Raw genomic sequence first — 20,354 nt, forward strand, 5'->3', positions numbered from 1 at the left:
CCAATGGTTCAATTCATTTTTGTCATTTATTTGGTAAAATGGAAAAGACTATGACTATGTATAATCTGCTCAAAAGATGCTTGTTTTTTATAAGCATAACGTTAAGCATATACAGGGTCAATTTTTTGTACTAAACAATGTTTCGCCATCTTCCCGGGGGTACTTAGGAAGTTTATCTCATAAAAACAGTAAAAGTTGAAATTTGCCGGATACGCTTCGATTTATGGTGTAAATACCGAAAAATACCGTGTAATTTTTTACCAAAATACTGCACAGAAAAAAGTCTTAAATCACCCCATTAAAGTCAAAATTACGAAATATCAAATAACTGATTCCCTCAAAGGGTCATAAATTCTCGTAATTGTAATTTGGAAATTTGAAAAATGGGGGAAATAGCCGGTAAAAAGGGTGGTAAAAACGTCATTAAAGGGAAAAAATTTCCGAATAAATTCAGGTCTCTCTAGAAAAATGATTGAGAGAGGGTTTGACGAAACGATAAAAATATACGAAAAATCCGAAGTCTTAGGCTCAAGTGAAGCTTAGCTCGTATGCTTTTGGCGTTAATTGTTTGAAACTCTGGGCAGACGGTTAAAGATGGCGGAAGGTCACGCAGCGAAGAAAATCAGAATCCGGTAAACAGAAACCTACGAAGGAGGTGTTACTTCTGGACTAACGGAAAGAAGATTTATTCAAAAGTATCGTGCTTCATCCAAGTCAACGCCGTATCAAAAGTAATTTGCTATTCTTCTTTGCATACAAGAAATTTTCCGTCAAGAAGAGTCGTCAAGAAGGTCAAGGTGCTAGACAGGGTCGAAAAATCCCGAAGAAAAGACTACTGCAGTCAAGGTAGCCGGAGCGTGAGGGCGAACAAGTACCTCGAAGAAAAGACGCCTGTAGTCAAGGGTGCAGAAGATCAGTTGAAATAGACTGATTGGCTCGAATATATAGCCAGAGGAAAAATCCTCTGCAGCCAGGAGGTAGACGCGCCTCGCCGAACGAGTGAAGAGTCTAGATTACACCTTATTGACCTTTAAAAGCCCCACACTGCCAACGAGACCATGGGCAGATGGAGGCGCAAAGGATGAGTTGAGAATTTCCAACTCTCCTGAAGAAGAAAAATTGAACTTTACACACAATCGAGTGCCAATGTTCACCTTCAACACGATCAAGAAGGGGGAACATTTCATTCTTCATTTAAAACCATACAAGCAGCAGATAAGGGGAACTCTAACAAACGAGCTGAAGACCGCTATTCCTGATTCGCAATCTGCACAAGAAAAAGGTTTTCAATGTCAATATTGCTCAAGAAGCTTTTCTACTAAAACTGGTCGAACAAATCATGAAAATGCCCACGCACGAAAAAATCGAGAAGAATCTCCTGCATTGGTGCCAACCGCAGAAGTTACGTCAATTAATGTTGAACGAAACCTGACGTCACATACTCCAATCGAACAAGAAGAAGTCCCTGTCTGGGGCAAGCTGTCGAAGCAAGATCTCTGTCAAATTGCTGATTCGATGTACGAAGAAATCGTGTACTTTCGTAAAAATCTATTCCTTGTACCATCTGGAAAAGCGGGGAAAGACTACATAGAAGAAATGACGAGACTGATCAACTTCTGGAACAATCAATCTGATGATTTCTCAGCATCATCAATGAAACTCCTGATGTGTATGCCATCAATACTCCTCCAAAAGACTCACGCACGATCCAAAGCTAGAGAACACTCAGAAACGCTAGCTAGGAGATTGAACATCTGGAAAGAAGGAGACTTTGATAAATTGTTGAGGGAAACAAGAGAAATACAGAAACGTCTTCCCCGAGTTGACGCTTTAGAAAAAATTTAAAGACTAAAGACAAAAACAAGCCAATCACACTCTTCACGAAGCACATGTTAAAGGGCAACATCTCCGCGGCAATTAGAACTCTTGAAGATACAGCTTCAAGTGGTGTCCTGCAACCAACTGGGGATGTAATAAACACTCTTAAATCGCTTCATCCAAATGCAAACGAACACACCGACGATCGTATCATCTCGAAGAAAGAAGTAGTTCCAGTTGACCCAATCATCTTTGAGTCCATTGATGGGACAATGATTCGAGAGGCAGCCATTAAGACGAAGGGTGCTGCTGGACCATCAGGGCAAGATGCTGACCAATGGAGACGTATCCTTGCCTCCAAGAACTATGGCAAATACAGCTCTGATTTGAGGGAAGCAATGGCACGCATGCTGAAAATCTTATGCCGACAAGAAGTTGATGTTAAAAGACGATCAATTGAAGCTGTACTTGCTTGTAGATTGATACCTCTAGACAAAAACCCAGGGGTACGACCAATTGGAATTGGAGAAGTGATGAGACGTATCTTCGGCAAAGTTCTGATCAACACCATCAAGCCAGATATCCTTAAAGCAACTGGTAGTGTTCAAGTGTGCGCTGGACAGCAGGCTGGCTGTGAAGCGGCAGTTCACGCAATCAACCAACTATTCCAAGAAGATGAGACAGACGGAGTGATACTAGTGGATGCAGCGAATGCTTTCAACAGCATTAACAGAAGATCACTGCTCCACAACATCAAAATATTGTGTCCAGCTATGGCTCAATATATTCACAACTGCTACCACCGCCCATCAAGACTTTTCCTAATGGGAGGAAAGGAGATTGCATCGCAAGAAGGTACCACACAAGGTGACCCTACAGCAATGCCAGCATATGCAATTGGATTAATGCCACTGCTTGAGATCCTCCAAGAAGATTTGCTGACACAAGGAGTTAAAAATGCTGCATATGCTGACGACCTCGCTGGTACTGGGAAGCTTCAAGCCCTGAAGAAGTGGTGGGATGACGTCAATGACTTAGGACCTCTCCTAGGTTACAACGCAAAAGCTTCCAAGTCGTATTTGATAGTGAAGGAGGAGAAGCTCGAAGAAGCAAATGTGCTATTCAAAGACACAGGAATCAACATCACGGTTGATGGACACAAATATCTTGGTGGTTTCATTGGTCAAGAGGGTGGCCAACAGGAATATGTAAAGAAATTGATAGAAAAATGGCAAGCTGAGCTCCAAACACTGAGTGATATCGCAAGATCAGAACCACACCTCGCCTACTGTGCATTCGTTGGTGGGTATGTTAGCAAGTTCACCTACTACCTACGTGTGATGCCCGGAATTGAGGAATATCTGAAGCCCCTCGATGAAGTTATTGACAAACATTTCATTCCTTCAATTACTGAAAACCATCACTGCAGCACCGAAGAAAGACTACTCTTGTCACTACCGGTGCGTATGGGAGGGTTGGCCATACCCATCTTATCATCTCTGGCGAAGGAAGAATTTCAAAACTCCAGAGAACTTACAATGAAGTTCTCCCAAGACATCATCGAACAGAAACCAGTGTACGAAGTTGACAACAGGGCAGCAAAGTCTGAGATCAAGAGAAAACGGAAAGAAGGAAGAACAATCATCCTCGAAAATCTCCGCAGAGAAATGACACGTCAAGAGCTGAAAGCGAACGATCTTGCTCAAGCAAAAGGTGCATCCAATTGGTTGACCACTGTACCCCTGAAATCTGAAAATTTCAACCTATCAAAAAGAGAGTTCTTCGACGCAATTGCCGTCCGATACAGATGGAACATGAAGCACCTACCATCGACATGTGCATGTGGCAAGTCGTTCTCTGTTGAGCATGCACTTTCCTGCCCTAAAGGAGGGTTCATCTACCAACGGCACAACACTTTGAGGGATACAATTGCTCAAATATTGAATCAAGTGACACATGATGTCGCTATCGAACCAATGTTGGAGCCGATCACTGGCGAACGCTTAAACAAAGGTGCGATCACGACTGACAAACGCGAGAGCTGACATCAGTGCTGGAGGCTTTTGGGTTCGTGGACAACGAGCATTTTTTTGATGTAAAGGTATTCAACGCCTATGCTCTGAGATACACAGCCCAAAGTCTCAAAAGCGCTTTTGCGTCAAACGAACGGGAAAAAAAGAGAAACTACAACGAACGAATTATCAAAGTTGATCATGGATCATTCACTCCGTTGATATTTTCCATGAATGGTGGAATGGGTGTAGAGGCTGAGCACTTCTTTGGAGCGCTAGCTAATCTACTAGCTGATAAGACAGATTCTCACGCGTCTCAAACCAAAAATTGGATCAGAACAAAATTTCGTTTGCTTTAACGAGATCCGTCGTAACATGTATTCGCGGCACACGAAACACTAAAACCAAACCTTAGGTTTGATGAGATTGACTTATTAAATAATAATATTTTGAAATGTTAGCTTTTCATAGATTTTAGTACTTAATATTTTCACCGTATTGACCATTGCTTTTGTTTATGCTTTTGAGTTTGGCATGACCCGCTAGGTTGTGCTATTTCGATAGTTTTTCGATTCAGTTTTCAGTTTTGTTTGTGTCGTGATTTCAATTTTTTTTTCTTTATTTAACTTTGAATTTCCTAGCTCTACGTATTTTAAGCAATTTATATATTGTAACGTTTTAATTTAATATTTAATTACTATATTCTTGAAAAAAAAAAAAAAAAAAAATTGTTTGAATAAGAGGCAAGTGATGTTCGTGACGTAATTTATGAAAAGGTCTACACGTTTTTTTTTTAAGAAACACACTTTTAAGAAATATGAGGCTCAGTCAGAATGCCTGAAAACTAAGAAACATGCTGAGGCTGAGAATGAGAAAATAACATTTTTTAATTCCTTTTTTTAAGAACCTTCCAATCCAGCCTTCCAGAGGCTGATTATGTCAAAAAGTTTAGAAACATTTGATTTAAGGCTCAAAAGGCCGATTTCTTAAGAAACATTGAGGCTGCTTGGTAAAACTAGTTTCTTAAAAAAAACGTGTATTGAGATTTCCATAGCAATCCTCTTATCACCATTGTAGGAAAAAGTCTCACCGGTGCAGTACGACAGGGGTGTATCAACCAATACAAGATCTGCTGACATTCTCTTGTAAGTTTGTGTTCCATTATAATATGGTTGCGTGTAAGGAGTTTACGACCCAGATTGTCTCCTAACGGGCACAAGTTTGCTGGATGAGTTATCTTGTCCAAAAGTGCTGAAAGGGACTGTTGGCTGCTAAATACTGTTTGGTAAGTCCAAAGGGCCCCAAAGGAGCTGATGGAATTTCGCTTCGATGAGCAAGATGCCAGGGGGGGGGTTGTACAAGAAGGTTCGCGAGATGACGACGGGTATAAATCCAAGCCAATGTATGAAAATCGACCCTTAGAGAGACTGGATTTCGAAAATGTTGTCTATTTTTGCCACACTTAGAGAGACTATTCCCACAAAATTACATCCAAATTTTAGTCTAGAATTTCAAGAATTTATGACCCTTCGAGGGAGTCGATTTTTGACTTCTATAACTTACTCTCAAGTCAATTTGCTTTTTGATGATTTCTGTACCCCTTTGAGGGACTTTCGAGGGTGTGAAAAAGTCACCCTTATGGCTCGCACATTTTGCCTCAGAACTTTTCCAGGGGGTCTAAACGACTGATCTTAGTTCTACTCTCACTTCAAGACATGAAAATGATTTTTTCCAAGGTTTTTGTTTGAAAATTTTGCTTTTTTCCATGAATATCTAAACATTACCAAGAAATTTGTTGAAAAGGTTCGTCCACCCCACTGTATAAAAATCTTATGGAAAACAGCACAATGATACCGGACGAACTTTAGATCAAAATGTCGAGTACAAAGATTGCAATGTTATTTATTATTGTACTGAAGTAGTATTATTGTACTATTGTACTGATGATATGTAGCAAGAGTTATAGTGGTCAACGTTTTCAATAGACTTCGTCATAGTATAGATTTTAAAAGCAAACTCCAGACAATTCCATGCTGATTAAGACGAGTTAATCCCAACCCCTTCTATAATTTCATTTATAGTGTATTTAAATTATATGAGTGTCGATATAAAAAACAAATCGTTTAGACTATTAGTTAACTTTATATGATTGAGATACTAAGAAAAATGTGTCAACTTGTTTTGGTGGTGGTTTGAAATTTTGAGGTAAAAGCAGTTTAAACACCTGTGTTTTTGTTGAAAAAACAGGACGCGATGCGAGAGAGTCGAAATAAGCTTGCTTTGGTGGTGGTTTGAAAATTTGAGGTAAAAGCAGTTTCAACACCTATGTTTTTGTTGAAAAAACAGAAAACAAGAGAGGAAGTATTAACATTGTTGTCGCGAAATCTAATTGAGAACCCAGTGGTGACCAAACTGACTACTGTACTGATTATAATAGACATCTACGATATCAAACATCACGCAACTTTAGTGAACGGCATGAAACGGACATACCCCGGACACACATAGTTATAAATTATATAGCAAAATAATAGAGATAGTTTGAGAAATAAAACATTGTTGCAAAAATAGTTAAAGTGGTAGATGCGGTAGCAAATCGGATGCAAAAATATAAATTGCGCTAAAATTAGGTATACCAGCTCAAAAAAACATATACGAATAATTTTGATAAAGAGAAAGGTATATTGTTGATAATTTTGTCGAAAGGTGCTGTTATTATAACATAGAGTTCAAATTGCATGCAAATTTAACACTGGTGAACTCTTAAGAGGAATAATATATATCTTTCTCTTCTATATCAAATCAGAAAAGAAAAACTTTTCAACTTCATCTCATTCAGGAGAACAAATTTTGTTAAAAGACAGCAGCAAAAAGATGGCAGATGTTTTAATGAACAATCTGATGTTATCAGTCTACTCCATTCTGTTCTGCCTCGGAGTATCCGGTAATCTACTGGTCATAACATATTACGGAATACACAAACGCCGGAACATGACAGCGCACAATGTATTTAAAATCCAATTAGCGATCACTGATATATTGGTTTGTATCGTGGTTCCTTTGCATATGTATGAAGACTACGTCTTGAAAAGACATATTGAAAACCGGATTTACCGGTTCGCAACTGTTTTCCCGATGTATGTTGCCGTTACCGTATCAGCGTTGATTCTATGCGGAATGTCATATGAACGGTATCGGAAGATAACGGAACCATTTGCTAAACCGTGGTCTAAGAGTCGTGTCTGTTGGATTTGTTTCGGATTTTGGATTTCGTGTTCACCTTTTGCTGTCGAGGGCATTTTGGAGATAATCAACCCTCAAATGTTAACCGATCGGGTTTTATTCGGTTTCCATATAGTATTGCTGTTATTTGAATGCATTATCCCGATCAGGTTTATGTTATGGTGTTACCAGCGAATCCGATTTCATCTTGAGGAGAGGTCAATTTGGATGTGTGACAACCATATAAGACAAAAACAAAACAAAATTGCACTGGAAACATTGAAACGCCTCGTCCTCGTTTTCGCTGTATGTGTCACGCCCGGGCGTCTGATGAGTGTCACTTTAAACGCCATTGGATGGGCGGTGGGTGGAAATAAACGAAACAGAGCTTTGATTTATGCCATTCAAATAGCTACATTCCTGTTTTACATCAATAATGCTGTGAATTGTTTGATTTACGTGTCGCAAGATCATAAGTTTAGGAAATGGTTGTTGTGCCGTGGTACTAAAGCTAAAAGAAAATTTACACGATTTCGAAGAGTTATAGTCTACGGTAAAAATGATAATGACCAAAACGAACAATTTATCTGATTCACTACCTAATTTACACAGACTTAAAATTTGAAAATTTTAAAAAGGTGATTTAGATTATAGTTATTCAAGACTTTCGAAGTAGCCTGGATATGGAAGATGTAAAACATTCTTTGATTTTTCAACGTCGAAACCAAAATGCAGCCTTTGTCAACTCAATGATTTCAAACCCTGAGTTTCGGTAAGATACGTCAAGTTAAAAAATCGTAGGTACTTTTGCTGTCCAGGCTACTCTCAATGGTAAATGTATCTTTGAATGCTCCCAAAATTAAAATCATATTTCGAAAAAGGTAACAAATATATTATAAATTTCGTTAATTTCGCGAGGCATAGATTCTTCAAACTAAACGATAATAAGGCAAAAATAGTTATTTGTATATAAAAAAATTGAATTATACTTAGTATGATAAATTGTAATTATAAATCAAGTATTAGTAGAGGGCATTTTGTAAAATCGCTCGACTGTTTTATTAGAAGCACTTGTTATACATTTTTGGAAAGCTAAGGGGTAGGGGAATCGAAATTACTATGTTTCCAATTTTTTTTCGGACACTTTGGTGTGATTTTCGGACAAATATGACGGTCTCAGGCAAAAATCATAGGGTTAAAAATTAATGAAAATTTTAGCTCGAGAAAACGGAGACCTGTTGTATATTTTTGGAAAGCTCTCAAAAAATTAGGATTAGAGATATATTGCAAGTATAGGTGATTTCAGTACGTAACTCGAGATATTGAGCTTCAAAAAGCGCAAAAACTGGACAAAATAGCTGTTTCTGGCCGAAAACACGGTTTTCAAGGGTTAATATCTCGAGTTAGGTACAGAAATCACCTATACTTGCAATATATCTCTAATCTTAATTTTTTGAGAGCTTTCCAAAAATATACAACAGGTCTTCGTTTTCTCGAGCTAAAATTTTGATTAATTTTTAACCCTGTGATTTTTGCCTGAGACCGTCATATTTGTCCGAAAATCACACCAAAGTGTCCGAAAAAAAATTGGAAACATAGTAATTTCGATTCCCCTACCCCTTAGCTTTCCAAAAATGTATAACAAGTGCTTCTAACAAAACAGTCAAGCGATTCCAAAAAATCGAACAAAATTCCCCCTACTATATATAGTTTAAAAAATCATTTGCTAACCCTATTGTCATATATCCTATTGTCAAAAAAAGTGTCCTTTTTCAATGTCACATACTAAATCTCTTTGTGGAAGTATTTTATATGAATGTTCTTTAATTAAAAGCATCGTGTTGTTACCTAAAAAGGAGTTTTAAACCCATAGGAAACCTCTGTACCAAATTTCAGTAATATTTGATTATTTCAGGGTTTGGGCCGTTAGCTTATTCTACCATACTAGTTTACCTAGAAAAGCTTACCGACAACCATTATGGTCATTATGAGAAAGATTCAAAAGTCGAAACACAAAAGCCAACCAAAATTAAAAACAAACCAAACAAAAACTCTTATCAAGTTTGAATCATTTTGTGCGATGAATCATATATGTACTTTTTAAACTCCAGTAAAACTTTAATAGGCTCTTTAGCCTCGCTTCCATTCTCATTAGCCTGTTTACCTTTACCCTTTTTAGTGGTACTCAGCCTCTCTTTAGTAGAGTCAGCTAATCCTTTAGGTATCCGGACTTTGATTTTACCGCTTTGACCAAAGCTACCTTCAATCGTTCCCTCGTCTCCAGAGCTTAGCTTGACTTTCATGTTCGTAAATAAAGCTAAATTTGTTTCTTTCTTGAATAAAGATTTTACAATGACGCTGTATTCATCAGCCATGCGTTCAACAGTCCCTTCTTTGCTCTTCCATTTGAAAATCTTCAATTTCGGTAATTCTTCTTTCTGATAGTCTCTAGATAAAAATGGTAACACTATACGCCCGTAAAACGCTAGTCTGCACGTGTTCAAATTGATATCTGTATCCAGTCTAGATCCGATGACTAAGGAATCAGCCTGCCCAATGACCGGGTGATCAAACTCAATCATAACGTATTGAGTCTCTCGATCGTTGGTATTCGCCAGTTTGGTTTGAGTTTTTTCGTTGAGTTCCTCTTGAAATTCATATTCGGTATCTGTGCTAAATTGTTCCTCATCTACATGATCATTGTCACTAGGGGGTTTCCCGAAAAACTGTAATTTCCCCATGACAGTTTCATGGCCAACCGTGATATGAAATTTAGCTTTGTTCAAACATTTCCCTTTGAAGTAAGGTATTTTATGGACTTTGACGATACCTCCGTATAGGGTTGGTAGGAACCCCGGTGAGCAGACCACGCCTCTTTCCAACTTCTTGGGATCGAACTGAGTGACACAGATACCAGCTCGGTCACCTTGCACAATACTTTTGACAGGTTTCCGAAACATCTGCATGGACTTCACTTTCTTCGTTTCCTGAAGAAATGAGAAATAATAGTTTTTGCTTCTTTGTGTGAATGTTTTAGAAAAATACTGTAACCTAATTGCAAAACTTTGGGTTTTTCACTCAAGTTTCAAGGAACTTCTATGGGATTATTCTGTTACACCCTTGAACTGGATTCTAAGTTTTTGATAGTCCTTTCTATCAACAAAACGACATACCTTTAAAATTGGAATTTCAACGTTATCATTGACCGATACTGAGCCGTTCAATACAGTGCCCGTCATGACAGTTCCTTGACCTCTAATAGAGAAACAATGGTCAACTGAAAACAGTAAAGATCCTTCGGGATTTCTTGTTGGAATGTATGCTTGAGACTGTAGGCATGTGATGAGTTGATCCATACCGATTCGTTGGACATCTGTGGTGATTTCACTTGCACCAACATTGGCAGCAACAGCGATGACAGTACTGTTGGCAAATTTGGTGTTCTCCAGCGTCTTCAACATACGTTTCGTCATCTAAAATATAATATCATAGAGAAGTGAAAAGATTTTGAGGATTATTATATAAAATTAGGAAAAAGTACTTTAATGGGACAAAATTTCGCGAGGATCAAATTTCGCGTTTGAGCTCATGAAAAGATGTCAAGGATACCAAAAGTATTTTCACGGTTTTGCAATTTAACCTCAAATTTTTGACTAAAATACTTATTTTAGGGCAAAGGCGAACCAATTTACGCAAACATTTTTCACCAAATTTAGTTCTCACCAGACAAAAAAATTAACTGCCTCAATATCAATAAGTTTTTGCCAAAACTATTTTTTCTGTTCTGAGTTTTTTCTGCTGAACGAAATTAATTCTTGTCAAAATAAATTGACTACCTTATTGGAACTAATTTGCATGAATTAATTTTAGTGTTATTCGCGGTTTTTTGGCAAAATAGTTTTCAAAAAAATTTGAAAAATCCCTAGGAAAATGAATAAAAATTCGTCCAAAAAAGGGCAAATTCGCGAAAATTAAAACCCGCGAAATGCAATTTTTCCGATATTTTTTCGACCGCGAATATTAGTTTCCGTGAATATTAGTTCCAATAAGGTAAGTTTCTAACACATCCGAACTGTATTTAACCTGAATCTATAGAAAATTTAGCCCCTGCTAAAACTAAAAACATCTATGTCTATGGTTTACCTTTTCTATAGTGGCTTGTCGCTTCTGTTCAGGAATGAGATCAACTTTGTTGAGGACAACGACCATCTTTTCACAAAGAATTTCACCAATGACAAGACATTCTGCAGTTTGTGTTTGCATTCCTTTCACAACATCAACTACTAACATCATCATGTCAATGATCTGTGCACCTCCTGTGTGTATAAAGAATAATAAAAAAATACATTTGATTGTTAATTCACTACCGGCCGTGGTTACAATGAAGAAGAGCCCGGCTACAATCACAGATTTCTGTAAAGCCCGGAGGGCGTGCTTTAAGTTCTTCCAAGCAAAAAAGCTTTTATTTTCACAAACCCGCGAAGCTTCTGATTGGTCAAGCGCTGAAATTCTATTGTAATATCACGTGACCTAGGTAGAATTTCCTACTGAAATACGACACACTTCTTTATAAATCTGTGGCTGCAATGCGCTAAGTTCTGGTTTAGCTCAGTAGGTTCATATATCAAATTCCTAAAAGATTTTACTTGATGCCTCTCTTCTTGCGGTCAAGGTTTAGTGAAGGAATCTAAGGAGTAGAGCGTCGTTCTATATAAGATCAGTGCTGCAAATAGGTTTCGTCAACTTGGACGGTACTCATTAAATTGAAATCCTGAATAAAAATTGTCTTAATGACATGAAACAAGACGTCGTGAAAAATGGAAACGGTTTTGCAGTGTGCAAAATAACCATTAGAGATATTCAAAAATAAAAATCTTTTCTTTTTTTCACATTAAAGGAAATGACAAAAAAAACAAAAAAAAAACATTGTATACATTTATACAGGATAAATTTGGGTGCGTGTGTTTGCTTTCTCAGATGTTGCTAGGCCAACCGTAAAACAAAAGATGGTACCCAAAGGTTAGCCTCAACATCATCAATACTCCCACACCGAACTAAATATAACTATTTAGTATTCCAATGACAAAAAACCGAAATCGTTTGACCTGTCGGATTCCCGGACTTGTTCCGGACTGCCAACCTCTGATCGACCAACATGGACTCGTCTGACAAATATTTCGAATGCTTCGTCTAATGTCTTGATGATTTCTATCAAGTTTGAAAATCACGATAAAAAGCCCACATGATTTTAACAAACTTGAAAAATCAAAAGGTCATTAGACGAATCATCCAAAATACATATCAGCCAAGTCCAAGTTGGACGACCAGAGGTTGGCAGTCCGGAACAAGTCCGAAAAATCCGACAGGACCACGATTTCGGTTTTACAACTTGAAATACCGGCGGACCGGCAATCAAGCCGACATTGTAGGTGACGATCTAGGGACGAGTCTATGCGCCTCTGTCATCAAAGACTCTCAGGTTCCTCTAACAGTGTCTCTTCGGTCGGACCCTTGAACTCTGTTCCTAACTGGATCATCAGATGGCTCCATCAAGAAAGGTATAGAAACCATTTGTCAAAAACCACCCTAACGATTCCCTTGATCTCCGTTGGGGTGGTTTTTGACGAATGGTTTCTAGACTTTTCTCAGATTATGCCACTTGAAATTCAAGAGAAAGAGAGTTTATAGGTTTGACCAAAAATAACTGTTTAAGGTTCATGAGAGTCAATTAATGACAGAGGCGCGTAGACTCGTCCTCAGATCGCCACCTACAATGTCGGCCTGATTGCCAGTCCACCGGTATTTCAAGTTGTGGATGGCAAAGTAATCGTAGAGAACATGTAAGCAAACCAAACATTGATCTCAATAAACTAGAAAACATTCTCGGGCCTTTTTGAAAACATTTCAGCTTAAATCGACACTAAATGTCTGGCAGTATGTATCTCTAGTCGTCACTATGAATTAACTCTGTTGATAGTTCCTGCTTGATTGTTACGAAGTTCGACATCAAAATTGATTGAAATTCGATTTTTTCCAACAGTTTTCATATGGTTCATAGATAGTTATTTTCTGTTTTTCTTATCGCCATAGTTTCACTGTAGCTTCGAAAAACCATCAACTGATCGTATAACTTGTTCGATTGTCAGCCAAATACCGTCTGGAACACATATATAAAGTGTTGAAAGGCTAGTGGAGGGAGGGAAGCGCCTCAGATTTCCAATCTAGATTTAATTCCAAAATCTAGCCACTGCCCATGTCTATGACATATTTATTTCCAGCTTCAAACTTCTTCCGATGGTTTAACCAAAAGCATTAGCAAAAAAATCATGCTAAACGACAAACTAACCAACGTTGAGTTGTTTCCAGCTTTTAGAAACATATATGCTATGGTCAGTGGTTTGGAAGTATAGCATTAAGTTCATATTTCGAAAGATGCTACAGATAGATTGTAGGCTGTTCTCCAAATACATTATTCTGTTGATCAATAATCAACACTTAGATTCCTCCAGCATTGCGAAGCTTCCAGGCTACTGGGGATAACGGATGCTAAAGCGTGATGTAAACAAGTAAATAACAAACAAATGCCGAGTTTGTTCCAACATCTTGAAACCTCATCGTTTAGTAAGTATATCATCTCACACTCTTTGAAAGATGACTCAGGTTGTCAACAATACTCCAAGTACATTATTCTGTTGCCCGAGACACAAATCATCGTAGAGATTCTTCCAGAAGATTTGAAACATAGACGTCAAGCTAGTGAGTTGGAATTAAATCATCTCACAAAATTGATTATTCAAAAGATTTACTGCACTCTAAGTTTTCATTCAGTTGAAAAATATATTTGTAATCATTAAACCACGACGCATCTTTGAGAAGCATGTTGAAATCTGTAATAAATGTTCATTAGGTTTCGTCTTTTCATCTGCGTTATGTGCGTTTGACTTTCAACTTCTTAACAAGAACTGATTGCAGAACATTTTGTAAATCAAACTTTTTTATAGTTCTTTTCTGTACTTCCCTTCTCCTCTTAAATCAATCAACATAAATTGATGTCTATAAAAAGCGATAACAACCTTCTCGAATTACTTTGCGGCTTTTTTCTTAAGAAACTTCGTACGTTTTTTTCTCTCGGTAATAAAGTCCAAGATAAAGTACTTCTACAAATTCCCCTGATATTTTTCGAAACTACAAAGGAAAGTACAGACTTCTGATTAATTGAAAGTTTACCCCTTTGCTAAAGCTTTGCCCCGATAGTTTTTTCAAAGAAAAAGTGCGATTCGCAATATATATACCGGGTGACCCACGAAAAAGTTCAGACGTTTCCCGACATCTTGAGGCCGAACAAATGTCCCAAAGTGCTTGGAGTTTAGATATCTAGAAAGCAGATATCCTAACTTAAAATTTGAGCTATCACCTTTTAAATTTGACCGACTTGTTCTCTACTTATGAGCTTTTGTTGTGCGCAGATATGTAATTTTTGCGCAGATATGTAATTTCTGCGCATATATGTAATTATTTTGCGCAAATATGTAATTTCTGCGCAACTATGTAATTTCGAGCTGCGCAGATATGTAATTAAATTTCTGCGCAGATATGTAAAACACGATCTTTAAAATCAATGGTACCCCCTTGATAGATTTTACCATTACTTTTACCTTTTTTAAGACTTAGGTATTTTAGCTAATATCTATCAAATACAAGAAGTAATATCTTCTAAGCATCAACTTTATAAGAAAAATATCCATAACTTTTGAATGGAATAGAATAGGGCCTTAAATGAAAATAATTATTTTTCTTTTAAGCATCATGATCTATAACTATTCAACCAGTAAGTTTTAACTTTCGGTGATTGGTTCTTTCAAAGCAAACATGGAATAGCGCCTAAAATGGATATGACTATTTTTCTTGTAAGCATCATCTTTATAAGAATCAAAGCAATAACTCTTGATAGACGGCCATATACCTTTCGGAAATTAGTTTTTACAAAGTAAACAAGGAACGGATCATAATATAAGCATATTCATTTTTCTTATAAGCATGTACTTTATAAGAATCAAATCAATAACTATTGATAGACTGTGATATACCCTTCGGTTGTTAGTTTTTACAAAGTAAATAAGGGATGGCGCATAATATGTGCATATTTATTTTTCTTATAAGAAACTACTTTATAAGAATCAAAGCAATAACTCTTGATAGACGGCCATATACCTTTCGGTAATTAGCTCTTACAAAGTAAACAAAGGACGGCACATAATATGACCATATTTATTTTTCTTATAAGCAACTACTTTATAAGAATCAAAGCAATAACTCTTGATAGACGGTCATTTACCCTTCGGTAATTAGTTCTTACAAAGTAAATAAGGGATGGCGCATAATATGAGCATTATCATTTTTCTTATAAGCATATACTTTATAAGAATCAAATCAATAATTCTTGATAGACGGTGATATACCCTTCGGTAATTAGTTCTTACAAAGTAAACAAGGAACGGCGCATAAGATAAGCATATTTATTTTTCTTATAAGCAACTACTTTATAAGAATCAAAGCAATAACTCTTGATAGACGGTCATTTACCCTTCGGTAATTAGTTCTTACAAAGTAAATAAGGGATGGCGCATAATATGAGCATTATCATTTTTCTTATAAGCATATACTTTATAAGAATCAAATCAATAATTCTGATAGACGGTGATATACCCTTCGGTAATTAGTGTTCTTACAAAGTAAACAAGGAACGGCGCATAAGATAAGCATATTTATTTTTCTTATTTATAGCAACTACTTTATAATAAGAATCAAAGCAATAACTCTTGATAGACGGTCATTTACCCTTCGGTAATTAGTTCTTACAAAGTAAATAAGGGATGGCGCATAATATGAGCATTATCATTTTTCTTATAAGCATATACTTTATAAGAATCAAATCAATAATTCTTGATAGACGGTGATATACCCTTCGGTAATTAGTTCTTACAAAGTAAACAAGGAACGGCGCATAAGATAAGCATATTTATTTTTCTTATTTATAAGCAACTACTTTATAAGAATCAAAGCAATAACTCTTGATAGACGGTCATTTACCCTTCGGTAATTAGTTCTTACAAAGTAAACAAGGAACGGCGCATAATATGAGCATTATCATTTTTCTTATAAGCAACTACTTTATAAGAATCAAAGCAATAACTCTTGATAGACGGTCATTTACCCTTCGGTAATTAGTTCTTACAAAGTAAATAAGGGATGGCGCATAATATGAGCATTATCATTTTTCTTATAAGCATATACTTTATAAGAATCAAAGCAATAACTCTTGATAGACGGTCATTTACCCTTCGGTAATTAGTTCTTACAAAGTAAACAAGGAAAGGCGTATAATATTACGAGCATAGTAATTCTTCCCATAAGCAACTACTTTATGAGAATCAAATAACTCTTGGTAGAATGGTATATACCCTCGAATAAACACCCCTCCTGAAAGTCTTAAAATTAAAAAGACGCCCAGGGCGTTTATTTGAAAAAATACGGTAGTTATTACAAAGTTAACAAGGGAGAACATGTTAAGAATATCTTTAGGCTGAAACCTAAAAAAAAAAGAGTATCCAAATTCTTTTAAAAGATGCGAACCCATCTAGCAAGGTAAGCAAAAGATTCAGTACAACCTAATAAAAAAGTACAACATAATGAGATCTTCGATAAAACCTCGACTCGAGATCTCGCATCTATGTAAACTTTATTGATTTTGTAGATATGGATTGCATTTCTTTACATTACAGTGAGATAAAGTAAAATTCTATTGGTTGTCTCTACCAAAACATGGACTAATTTATGATAAAAAAACTTCCTTTTCCTTTTCATGGTTCTACGAGCAAAGTCATTATATTTGATTGAATTATCCAATGAAATAGAGTGGGGTTATTGAAGGTGTGATTCTCGCTCGAACTTAAATTCTGAAGAATGTTATATATTTCAGGAATATTTTGACACTGATTGTTAAAGATATTTAAAAAAATGACATGCCTTTTTTATTTTCCCCCTATAAATTAAACCAATAGGCAAAATATTCAACTTTAAGCCATCTAAAAGGAGAGAAATTATTTTTTTTCTTCTATGTGGAATCAGCATTCTGCAACGGCTCTATCGAAAGAAATAGAGAATTTTCCTAAATCTAACATTAGTTTATAAGAATTTTCTAAGTTTCAGAGATTTGATTTATCAAACAATAGCTAACAAATATTGTTTAAAAGTTATGAATTGTGTTCTTATAAAATGTTGCTTATAAGAAAAATAAATGTTTCTCTTTTAGGCACAATCCTATATTTGCTTTGAAAGACCGATCACCGAAAGCTAATAATCATTGGTTTGTTATGAATTGTGTTCTTATCAAGTTGATGCTTATAAGAAAAATTAATGTTTCTTTTTTAGGCACAATCACATGTTTGCTTTGAGAGAACCAATCGCCGAAAGCTAATATCTATTGTTTGGAGAATTATGAATTGTGTTCTTATCAAGTTGATGCTTATAAGAAAAACAAAAATTTCCTGGTTTAGCACAGCCCCCTCGTTGCTTATACAACCAATCGCCGAAAGCTAATAATCATTGGTTTAAGAGTTATGAATTGTGTTCTTATAAAGTTGATGCTTATAAGAAAACTACATTTTTCTAGCTTAGGCACAATCCTATATTTGCTTTGAAAGAACCAAACGCCAAAAGCTAATATCTATTGGTTTAAGAGTTATGAATTGTGTTCTTATAAAGTTGATGCTTATAAGAAAAGTACATTTTTCTAGCTTAAGCACAATCCTATATTTGCTTTGAAAGGACCAAACGCCAAAAGCTAATAATCATTGGTTTAAGAGTTATGAGTTGTGTTCTTATAAATTTGATGCTTATAAGAAAAATACATTTTTCTAGCTTAAGCACAATCCTATATTTGCTTTGAAAGAACCAAACGCCAAAAGCTATTATCTATTGGTTTAAAAGTTATGAATTGTGTTCTTATAAAGTTGATGCTTATAAGAAAAATAAATTTTTCTAGCTTAAGCACAATCCTATATTTGCTTTGAAAGAACCAAACGCCAAAAGCTAATATCTATTGGTTTAAGAGTTATGAATTATGTTCTCTTATAAAGTCAATGCTTATAAGAAAAAAAATTTTCTAGCTTGAGCACTATCCTATGTTTGTATTAGAGAACCAAACGCCAAAAGCTAATATCTATTGGTTTAAGAGTTATGAATTGTGTTCTTATAAAGTTGATGCTTATAAGTCATTTAGCACTGTCCCCTAGTTGCTTTGATAGAACCAATCGCCGAAAGCCAATATCACTTTGATAAAAAGATATTGACTTGTTTCTTATAAAGATGATGCTTATAAGAAAAACAACAATCGCCAAATGTCTGTCATAGTCCAAGAACAATGCGATTAAATACTTTGAAAAATTAATGTTAAAATCGAGTCAGTTTTTCAAAAAAAAACTAAGTCCAAAAGGTCGTGTTTTACATATCTGCGCAGAAATTTAATTACATATCTGCGCAGCTCAAAATTACATAGTTGCGCAAAATAATTACATATTTGCGCAGAAATTACATATCTGCGCAAAATAATTACATATATGCGCAGAAATTACATATCTGCGCAAAAATTACATATCTGCGCATAACAGCTTTTAAAGTCAAAATTTACTTTTCAGAAAGTGTAAAAAACACGTAAAAAAGATTTGGCATTTTGTTGAAAGTCCAAAGACCGTGATTCTCTGAACCGAACGCCAAAATAAGCCTAATTTAGATGGTCACTATGCTAAAATATCAAAAAAAAAATTAGTACATGTGTACTAAAATTCCATTTTCAAAAAATAGGTGAGAGTACAGGGTTCGAATTATAGCTTCACACTTCGCAAAATGCGAAGTGAATTTTAGATTTAGCGACCCAAAAAGATTTCCCAACTCAAAAAAACTAAAATTTGCCATATAAGAGGTGGGAGCTGCTTGTTTTTCCCAACAGGCAGGGGGAGCTCTATCTTGGGGGGGGGACCTGCATTAGTTTATGTAACTCTGGGGGCTAAATAACACTTCCTAAATATTTTTCTTTACTGTTGGTTTTTAATTTCTCTAAACCTTTTTGTTTTCATGCAAAGTGTGGTCTGATCCTTAAAATACAAAAATGAAGACATTCTATTGCATTATCTAAAAGTGCACACACATGTAAATGGGCGATTCTACTCAAAGTTGTATTTGTCCTTTCCGCAACAGGGTACCAAAATGCCAAATTTCAAATTGGTTTAGGAACTAATATTTTGCCCTAAAAAGTTAGTTATAGTATTGTCTTTCTTGAATCTGAAGTCTGCCCCAAAGATTTTTGATAATTTTAAAGTCTTTCCTTACCATACTCGTAGAGTCATCAATTTTTGTTAAGAAATTATTGAAACCAAGTTTAGTTCATTTAAAATTTCCTGTTGAATGGGGAACATTTAAGACTGGGTCAAAATAAAGACCAGCTTGGTTACCAACTTAGAACAACTGTTTTCTACTCTTAAAACTACTTATCACTATCAAAATTTACCAAACTGTTGCGGAAAGGACATAATCTGAAATTTTAAGTATGCAACTGTTTTCAAAAACTGTCAAGAAAGCAATTATTCATGGTTTAAAGTATTTAGTATTCAATTTTACACTTTTAACTTGCTTAAAAATCATAAGTATGACTTTTTATGTATTCCTAAATAAAATAAATTAGTTTCTCAAATAATGTTGCGGAACAAAAATTGACACATGCAGAATTATGCTTTTAGACTGGAACAATTTTTATAATTCTTCGAAACTTTGATATAATCTAATAATACCTTAATACCTTTAACATTGTCAACTCAAAATAAATTTGGACCTCTTCTCTTGCAAGCTTAAATGCTTTGTATTGCGAGTGAACACTCTTGACTCTTGTGGTCAAGAATTATTTTCAATTCGTCGAGAAGTCTTTTTTTGAATTTGGTTAAACCTAAAGTTACTAGAAGTTTCGGCTAACTTTCTTTACCTTCTTATTTTTTTTCTTTGTGTCCTTGGTTTCATTTTCTGCCATTCTGAAAACGTAATAGGCGCACTGAAGTTAAGATCCTTAACTTTTCTGACAAGCTCATCAATATTGTGATAATCTATAGTGTCATTCCATCTTATGTCAGAGCGTTTCGTGAATTTGCTTAGCGCCTCAAGTTTTATTTCGGGATTGAAGCACATTACACAAAGACAGGTTCCCCAATCGTTTGGGTTAGGCTTCACCACATTGAAAGGGCAATTTTGTGAAAA

At 35.8% G+C, this 20,354-nt stretch overlaps 3 protein-coding genes across 3 annotated transcripts; 2 read left to right on the forward strand and 1 right to left on the reverse strand.

Annotated features, from left to right (window-relative positions):
- The first annotated feature begins 1,889 nt into the window (after positions 1 to 1,889).
- Positions 1,890 to 3,863, forward strand: LOC136816981 (uncharacterized). The gene has a single exon (XM_067073326.1). The coding sequence runs from the start codon at positions 1,890 to 1,892 to the stop codon at positions 3,861 to 3,863; it is 1,974 nt and encodes a 657-aa protein (XP_066929427.1).
- A 2,613-nt stretch (positions 3,864 to 6,476) lies between these two features.
- On the forward strand, positions 6,477 to 7,884 carry LOC136816963 (neuropeptide Y receptor type 6-like). The gene has a single exon (XM_067073306.1). It carries the CDS (start codon positions 6,705 to 6,707, stop codon positions 7,641 to 7,643), a length of 939 nt encoding a protein of 312 aa, XP_066929407.1. The 5' UTR covers positions 6,477 to 6,704; the 3' UTR covers positions 7,644 to 7,884.
- Positions 7,885 to 8,894: 1,010 nt separating this feature from the next.
- LOC136816962 (selenocysteine-specific elongation factor-like) lies at positions 8,895 to 11,397 on the reverse strand. The gene is made up of 3 exons (XM_067073305.1): positions 11,196 to 11,397; positions 10,226 to 10,525; positions 8,895 to 10,039 (listed from the first exon to the last, which is right to left on the reverse strand). Exons 1-3 carry the CDS (start codon positions 11,346 to 11,348, stop codon positions 9,110 to 9,112), a joined length of 1,383 nt encoding a protein of 460 aa, XP_066929406.1. The 5' UTR covers positions 11,349 to 11,397; the 3' UTR covers positions 8,895 to 9,109.
- Positions 11,398 to 20,354: the final 8,957 nt, after the last annotated feature.

Source organism: Clytia hemisphaerica, unplaced genomic scaffold, assembly GCF_902728285.1.
Source record: "Clytia hemisphaerica strain Z4C2 unplaced genomic scaffold, Clytia hemisphaerica genome assembly, whole genome shotgun sequence".
Taxonomy (NCBI): Eukaryota; Metazoa; Cnidaria; class Hydrozoa; order Leptothecata; family Clytiidae; genus Clytia; species Clytia hemisphaerica.